At 36.0% G+C, this 8375-nt stretch overlaps 3 protein-coding genes across 4 annotated transcripts; 2 read left to right on the top strand and 1 right to left on the bottom strand.

The window, feature by feature from the left end:
• Positions 1-469: 469 nt before the first annotated feature.
• ATOEP16-2 (Mitochondrial import inner membrane translocase subunit Tim17/Tim22/Tim23 family protein) lies at positions 470-2494 on the top strand. Of its 2 annotated transcripts, none has more exons than XM_086233155.1 (7): positions 470-805; positions 877-928; positions 1195-1278; positions 1560-1591; positions 1795-1828; positions 2020-2087; positions 2190-2494. In XM_086233155.1, exons 1-7 carry the CDS (start codon positions 662-664, stop codon positions 2331-2333), a joined length of 558 nt encoding a protein of 185 aa, XP_086089281.1. In that variant the 5' UTR covers positions 470-661; the 3' UTR covers positions 2334-2494. The 2 variants fall into 2 exon arrangements, with proteins under 2 accessions (XP_086089281.1, XP_086089282.1); XM_086233156.1 differs by having other exon boundaries at positions 1201-1278.
• Positions 2495-2636: 142 nt separating this feature from the next.
• LOC147294416 (omega-6 fatty acid desaturase, endoplasmic reticulum isozyme 2-like) lies at positions 2637-3296 on the bottom strand. The gene has a single exon (XM_086231189.1). It carries the CDS (start codon positions 3294-3296, stop codon positions 2637-2639), a length of 660 nt encoding a protein of 219 aa, XP_086087315.1.
• A 2586-nt stretch (positions 3297-5882) lies between these two features.
• Positions 5883-8322, top strand: NRPB9A (RNA polymerases M/15 Kd subunit). Its single transcript, XM_086233519.1, has 4 exons — positions 5883-6033; positions 6124-6199; positions 6894-7052; positions 8008-8322. The coding sequence occupies exons 1-4, from the start codon at positions 6005-6007 to the stop codon at positions 8086-8088; spliced, it is 345 nt and encodes a 114-aa protein (XP_086089645.1). The 5' UTR covers positions 5883-6004; the 3' UTR covers positions 8089-8322.
• The last annotated feature ends 53 nt before the right edge of the window (positions 8323-8375 follow it).

Here is an 8375-nt window from a genome sequence, read left to right on the forward strand (position 1 = left end):
ACAACGAGTTGTTTTATTCTAAAATTCCAGAGTCAATCTTAGAAGGGAAAATTTTACCAAACCGCTTCTACTTTACTCCTCAGTTGGGACATTCAAACTTAAAAATGTTCCAATTAAAGACTTGTAATATACTTAAATACCAATCAAAGACTTTTCGTCATAACCACTGTTTAAAATTGGTCGCATGACCCCTAGTCTCAATTGAAAATGTGACATTCAAAGTGTTTCAATTAAGGATTTATAGGTTACTTAAATATCGATCAAGAGTTTTTCGTCAATTCAGTCTTAAACGTTATTTAAAATTGGTCAAAATTAGTCACAGGACGTGCACGTGATTAATTTGCGAGGGACAAAAGCATCTTTTTAATCACTGTTAATAGCAAAGTCAGTATCCTTGTATTTTTTGGATAGTTGAGAAGCTAGCTTGGTATAGTAGAAGGGGAGACAGGTGGCGAAGCAGTTCCAAAGAGTCGCCACGAAGGTCGCATTGAGGTTAGCAGACGAAGGACACGTACGTAGGGTTGCATGAATACGTGTCCTCGATCGCTGACTTGCTCCTAGTTCCAATCCACTGCCCACTTCCTTTTATTCGCTATCAGCTTATCACAATCTTTATCACCTTTGAATTCTTTGTTATCGATCAAACAAATTATCAAACAAGATGGTGAACATCAGCAGCTGCAGTAATGCGGACGCAAAGACGTCGTCGCTGCTTCAGGACCTGGGCTTCGAGAAGGGTGGCTTCTTCGACCTCGGTCACCCTCTCCTCAACCGCATCGCTCAGAGCTTTCTCAAATCTGCTGGGGTACGTATGTATATTCCTAATTACTTACACTCTTAATTGTGTGTGTAAGCCTCTGCTGCTGCAATGCACAGATCGGAGCTATTCAGGCTGTCTCACGTGAGGCTTACTTCATAGCCACTGAAGGTACCATTTCTCCTCTCCCTAACGTTTTGTCCTCCAAATTCTTCAATTCCCTTGTCATATATTCACTTATTTCCTTCTACTTTGAATTTCTAGCTCTGTGTGTACACATTTTCGTTAATTGTCTCATTCAATTGAAGATTTGCTAATCTTGTGCGCAACATGATGTTCTGTTTTTCGTTTTCGGGTTATATTCATCATATATAATTTGCTAATTAAAGAGGGAAATGTTGAAACGTATATGTGTACTGTTAATTGTTATAATTAAGCTGCAGGACTTGATTCAAGTGGTGGTGGTGTGCCCCCAGAACTCTCTGGCAGTTCCAAAAGGCATCGCTTCCCAGACCTCAAAGGTTCCTACCTAACTACTACTCAACCAACACTGTCTTATATATATTGAATTGAATCCTCTCTCCTTGTTTTGTCACTCATTGGTTTTCAATCTAAGTCATATTGTTTAATTTTTAACATTAAAACTCAAAAATAAACAACCCTTGATTTATAATAGATGAGTTAGATTACAAGTCAAGGATCTACAAGAAAAGGATCGAGAAGATGATTAGCTGTATTGTATTGTCTTTACTCCGTTATTTGCATTAATTATGCCTCAAGTGGGTGTTCATGTGCTTTGCAGGCGAAAACAATGGAAAATCTCTCGAAGCCATGGTGAGTTTAAAACTAATTCCAATCAGTCAAGCATTGATTTCCAATTATGAAGACTTAGTCATAGTGCTCCTCTAGAATAGGCACTCTATAGTTCCAAATTTAATCATTTGGAACGTACTCGAATTACTGACCCACATCAGTATGTTGATGGAGCTTCCTGGCTTGTGTGTCAGTGAGTTATAACTTCTCACAATGTTTTTCAGGTGAAACAAACGGGAAAGGAATCTTTACAATGGGGTAAGTACATTATTTAGATGATCGAATTGCAAGAATAAAATGCATAAGTTTTACATAGTAGCTAAGTTAATGCTAGTTTTCCATTGAAATGAATTTCTGTAAGACTAACAACCTATAGATTTTCCAAGTCACAATTACTTGTCCACGTACAGTTTGAAAGGAAGGGAGCTCACACCTTGTTTTCATTGCAGGGCTGGCTGCAGGGGTGTATTCAGGTCTCACGTATGGACTGACGGAGGCTCGTGGAGCTCATGATTGGGTAATGCTTCTTTTCTATGATGAATTAATGTTGCATTAGCCAGAAGACTAGAGCTACTACTTCCATGTTACTTAAAAGCTATTGTTGCTTGGTTTGGTGCAGAAAAACAGTGCAGTTGCAGGAGCAATTACAGGTGTGGCCTTGGCACTCACAACGGAGGGTTCGAATCATGAGCAGATTGTGCAATGCGCCATCACTGGAGCTGCCATATCAACTGCTGCAAACCTTCTTTCGGGAATATTTTAGGCTGCTGATTGGGTCATATATAGTCCCCCAGGAAGCTTTAATTCCTTGTTAATGAAGTCACATCTCTCTTGTTTAAACAACTTTTGGCTAGGAGTTTTATTTTAACATCACCATCAGGAACTTTTTGGTTAGAGATGTGATTTCCCATCTCTTTGTTTAAAGAGCTGGTGCTTTTGGATTGGTTTTGACATAATTATCAGGAATTTTGAGGGTGCTGCACCCTTTTTCTTCGTGGTTAATTACTTGAACATGCAGGATTAGTATCCAGGTGGTTGAAATTTTGGTAATTGAAGTTTATTATTGTTACTCACAAGGTTTGAAGAACATATTCAATAAAATTAATTTGACCATCTGTAGATCACCTTTTATATTACAGTCCCAGTCAGCTGGGTCATAGCGAGGCAATGCAGGGTGAGTGTGCTGCAGGAATGTGATCAACACAAGGAAGCCATTGCTTATAAGCAATGACACCCCATAAAAACAGAGGAGCCAAGCCAACCCTTTTGCCATCACAAAACGATAAAGCACATAAACAGTGACCACAATCCCAGCATCTGAAATGCAAATTTGAAGCCTTTCACGGTCATAAAATATAGTGCTGTAAGGATCATAATTGCAGGCAAAACGGTCATAGACTGGGCCTGAAACATTGAATGCCAAGTACAAGGGCCAGCCAATAGTGAGTGTGACCAAAATATTGAGCACCCTGCCTGGTGGGTTGCTGAAGTACTTGTTGTACCATTCGTGTGCAATGACCCCTACAGCAGTTAATATGCAGCCTTGGAAAATCCAGAAGGTGGGCATGCAATGTAGAAGAAGAGAATGAGCAAGCTTGAGAGTGATAGCTAGGAGGAGAGAGCGTTGGAAGCAATGTGGTGAAATGGCATGCTTGATTTGGCTGAGAGTGAATGGAGGTCTTGTGTGTGGCACTCTTTGGAACTCCTCTTCACACTTGGTTTCCATTACCATATTAATAGATCGTTCCTACTGCCTATCTATTTATGCACATGCACTTTGCCACTTTGTCTTTGAAACTCTTGTATGTATTTGTCTTTTGGATTTTGATTTATATAGGTATTGAATTAAGAAGCTTTAATTTATCAATATCGAATCCCAGAGATCTAGCATGCACAAACCTTGTCAATTAATTTATTAATATCTTATTGCTAATATTCTGTTATTAACAATAAAAATGATACAAAGAATATAAATGGTAATAATGCAGTATTAACATAATACAATAAATTAGAATATTGACATAGTCATGAAATGATATGAGCACACCAACTCAAATCCCAGTGATCTAGCATGCACAGAATATCTTACTGCTAATATTATGTTAAAACAGTAAAAAACATAATGATAAATTGTTCCCAGTGAATCATGATGGCTTTAAAATGATAAATTGTTGTGGTCTGACCCTGATTTATCTTTTTGGTCGCACAAATATAGGCATAGGTTTTGGCCACTGCCTAATTTTTGTAACTCCTTCATGCATTTGCCTGTCATAACTGGCAAGAGATTAGTACAGTTTATTAAATTCTATATGGGTCTGTGTTAACTGTTACTACATCATGCTTTATGGGCTAAGCTCTCAAGGTATTGATTATTGCTGGGTGGAATGCAGATTCTAGAAGAAAATTCAGCTGCAAGCACCTCTGACCCGGATTTTTCTGTTACAAAGGTCATGAAATCGTCAATCTACTATTTGAGTTTAAGTTCATTTCACTAAGCTCCTTCCCGCCCGATCGAGCAGCCTTTTAGATAGGATAGCGCAAGAAATGTTTAGAAAGTGAGGTTGTTTTAACAATTTTTGTACCACGTTTGTGTATCACATTTCTAATAAATATGAGACTAATTAACGGGTTTAACTTTTAAGTCGATTGTTTCTTAGTGTAATCAAAACCATAATGACTTTTTTTTGTTTTTTTGAAATTACACAGGAGAGGGGGAGGGTTCGAACTTGGGTGTGTAGGAGAGGAGCTTTTGCCCTCGGCCAACTAGGCTAACTCTAATTCACAACCATAATAACTTGCTTACACAAATAATAAACAAGTCAAGAAGTGTCAATTATAAATTATATGCTTTTGACACGATGACAACTAATATTATATAAAAGAAAAATATTAATTTTTCTTTGCTTTTCCATTTATTAACATATCTTTATAAAATTTGAGAGCTTTTCCTTTAGTCTTCCAAAATTGAATATTTATTTAAACAAATTACTTATAAACTCTGTTTTTAAAAGATTTTTAACTGAAAATCTAGCCAAATAAAAAATTAAGTTATAGCTCAATATGTCCGTATACGCTGACGCGGAGCTGAAAAACTAAACTACCGAACGCTCAGCAACTTACTGAGCGCTCGATTCATGCATGCAATTGCATTTTTTTGCTTGCAAATGCATTTTTTTGCTTGCAGATGTAGGTTAGTTTGCAGATACATTTTTTTGCTTACAGATGTAGGTTAGCTTGCAGATGCGGGTTCCATTTGCAAGCGCCAAGCGCTCGGCATATACTTTGCCGAGTACTCGATAGACAGTTTAGGCTGCAACTTAATTTTTAAACCGGTTGGAGTTTGGGTTAAATTTCTTTTTAATTTTGAGTTTCTAATTAAAGCACCTTATTTATCTTTATTATTATTATAAAGTCAGGAGAATAGTTTGGTGTCACAGGCTTCACCAAAAATAGAATTGTCTAAATTCTTCTTCATTCCAAAACTACATTAAAAAAATCTATTAAATGAAGGTATAGTTGTAAAATGCAACCATTAAAATAAAATTTTAAAAACAAAAAACACTTCTTTAAAATGTGGAGAGAGTGATAAAAATTTGTTAAACAATAAAAAAAAGATTAAAAAAAAACACAATATAAATGTCAATTTACACGCGTGCCAAGAGGCTAGTTTTATTAAAGGTAAGAGTGATGGGTTTTGTAACTTTGTTTATAGGAGGAGTGCTCTAAAGCTAACCAGTTAGTAAGTTAATACGAAGCTAACCATGTTTTTGGGCCCACCACATCACTAATTTCATAATCCGAACCATCAATTATTTAGGCCCTACTTCAAATATCATCATTGCAAAAAATCAATTAAATCGAAAATTATGTAGTCATCTAATTGAGATCAAATAAATAGACGATCAATATTTTCAATAAAAGCATATAAATAGTTGTTATTATAATCAAATGGCTAAATGACTTCTAATTTTGGAGATTTGTTACATGAATTATCTTTGAAGTAGGGATTAAAAAATAAATGGTTCGGATTTTAAGATTACATTGTGTAATGTGCCCAACATAATTGTTAACTTACTAATTAATTAATTTTAGATCATTTTTGTTGTTTATAGATAAGAATAAGATAATGTGTCGGGCCAAAAAAAAAAAGGAATAAGATAATGTGTATCTCAATTTCTCAAAAAAGCAAAAACATATTGTGGCTTTGGGGTTTTACTTTTTAGGCCTCGAAGTTTCTAGTTTATCGAAAATACCCTTAAAATTCTTCTTCCTTTTTTTTTTTGGCCAGGACCCTTAAAATTGTTGAGTAGCATCGAAGCATTAAGTGCCGCCAGAAAGGTCTGTATAAGGAGAGCAGAGGGAGAGAGAGCCCGCCATTCTCAAGCGAACAACCAAAACACAGAGAGCCCTCAAAACAAACTCAACCTTTCCAAAATGAGTACCATGAAATTTTGCCGCGAATGGTCAGTAAACCTAAACCGTCGTCGTCGTCATCATTCGCATACACAACAACTGAATTTTTTTTAATCTTAATTTGATTTCGTGATTTTCAGCAACAACATTCTGTACCCAAAGGAGGACAAGGACCAGAAGATCCTTCTCTATGCGTGCCGCAACTGCGATCACCAGGTCGCTCATTCTCTCTATTTCTCCTTGATTTTTCTCTAATAATATTTTGCGTGGTATGTTTTTCCAAGTCTGTAATTTTAGAGTGAAACCCACATGCCTACATGTAATGTGGATTCAAAAATTTTCATTGTTCTTCTGCTTAGTGCTGTGGTTGCCCTAATGCATCATAATCTCACTTAGCTAATTAGGATTAACATAATTACTTGTCATAACCTGAGGAAAGCTTCAACTGAAGCTTTTAGGGATTTTTAATTTTTTCTTTTTGGGGATGGAAATGCCATAAAAATTCTGTCTTTTTTAGTACTGTGTCTCACTCTGATAACCTCCTTCTTGGAGGGTTTTCCATTAATTTTTCTTTATGGGTCATGCTAAAAGCTAATACCAGGAAAAAATATCTGATGATTTATACTCTTCGTCTCTGTTGATCCTATAAATATGTTTTTTTTTTTGGCTGAGATCTTATAAATATGTTTGTTGGCTTAATTTTAAGTTCAATAACCCCTTAAAAGACAACCCAGAAGATGCTCCAAGTCTCATATAAAGTCACCTTCTAGAATCTAGTTTCAGTCTTCCGGTTGTTCTGTGCTCTAACCACTTTTCTGTACTATAGGGTTGTATCATTTCTGATAAAAGGTCTCTTCTTCACTGTTTTATATGCTTATTTATTAGATTTTATGTTTTTCTTTTTTTGCAGGAGGTTGCTGATAACAATTGTGTCTATAGAAATGAGGTACATCACTCTGTTGGGGAACGCACTCAAATATTGCAGGATGTAGCTGCAGATCCAACTCTTCCTCGAACTAAAGCTGTACGCTGTGCTGAATGCAAGCATGGAGAAGCTGTCTTCTTTCAGGTTAAATACCCATCCTCTATGTGTTGTGGTGAATTTTATTGTTAGTTATCCCTTTTTCATTTGATTTTTAAGTTACATATCAAGAGAGAAGCTGTTTAAGCACATAACCTTAAATATTTTAATAAGACATAACATATACTAAGTCGCGGGATGAAACTTTTAATGCTTTTAGCCTTTATCATTTGACCTTTGGATTTTCATGACGACTTAGAATATAGTATGTACCTTATTACCTACTTTAGTAATGCATCAGGAAAGATGTTGAATAGATAGTATGTACTGTAAGAAGACATTTAATAATCCCATACTTGAGTAACATTTAAGAATATAGTTTGTACATTTTAACAATCAATCTTGTACCTCTTAGTTTAGCTACTTTAGTAATGCATCAGGGAAAAAGATTTCCGTTGATAAAGTTATTGTAACAGCACTTCGTATATCATTGCTTTTGCCTTTCATTTCAGGTATTGACTGAATATTTAGGAACTATCTATTAAAATGAGTTGAGCCAGGCGCCACCAGCCTAGGCTCTGCTCGAATTCATCCTTAGTTTTGTGTTTTTCTAGAGATATTGGTAGGGCCGCCTGGCATTGAAACATCTGCTGTCTGTTTTTGAGTAAATTGCCACAGTCGAAACATAGGGAAGTCTGATTCTTTTTTTTTTTTGTTTGTTTGTTTTTTTTGAGGTGTATGACTCCAGACCCTTGTTATGCTTGTATACGTCCATAAAGAGTTGATACGTCTATGTTATACAGTGATACCATTTTGAAAAGTCAGATTGAAGTCATGGGCAATAAACTGCACTTCATAGTTTGTTTACTAAATATAATTGCATTCCTTGAAGGGCCACACTGAAAAAGAACTACCAGCAATCTCTCAACCACCTTTTTCTGGTTCATGGTGGGTAATATTCTAGAAGTGCTTCTAATGATACAAGTTTCTTACATGTGTGCAGGCAACTGCTAGAGGAGAGGAGGGTATGACATTGTTCTTTGTTTGCTGCAACCCCAACTGTGGTTATAGGTGGAGAGACTGAAAATTATAAGCACCTTTTAATGTGCTCATATTTCATTCAATCGAAAACATGTATTGTTGTTCAGAAAGCAGAATGTGACATTGAGAACGAGATTCTGATATGGAGCTTTTAAAGACTTGTTGAGTTAATCTTAAATTCTTAGTATTAAAAAAATACGGGCACTGCTGCATGCACCCGCATTTGCGATATTCAACAATTTCTTTATTTTGCCACTAAATGACCTGATTTCCCAAACCTTTGCTTTGAAAATGTAACATACAGTCTCAATCATGGTAGTAGCCCTTGGA

This window comes from Dryas octopetala, chromosome 2 (genome assembly GCF_963921425.1).
Source record: "Dryas octopetala chromosome 2, drDryOcto1.1, whole genome shotgun sequence".
Lineage (NCBI taxonomy): Eukaryota > Viridiplantae > Streptophyta > Magnoliopsida > Rosales > Rosaceae > Dryas > Dryas octopetala.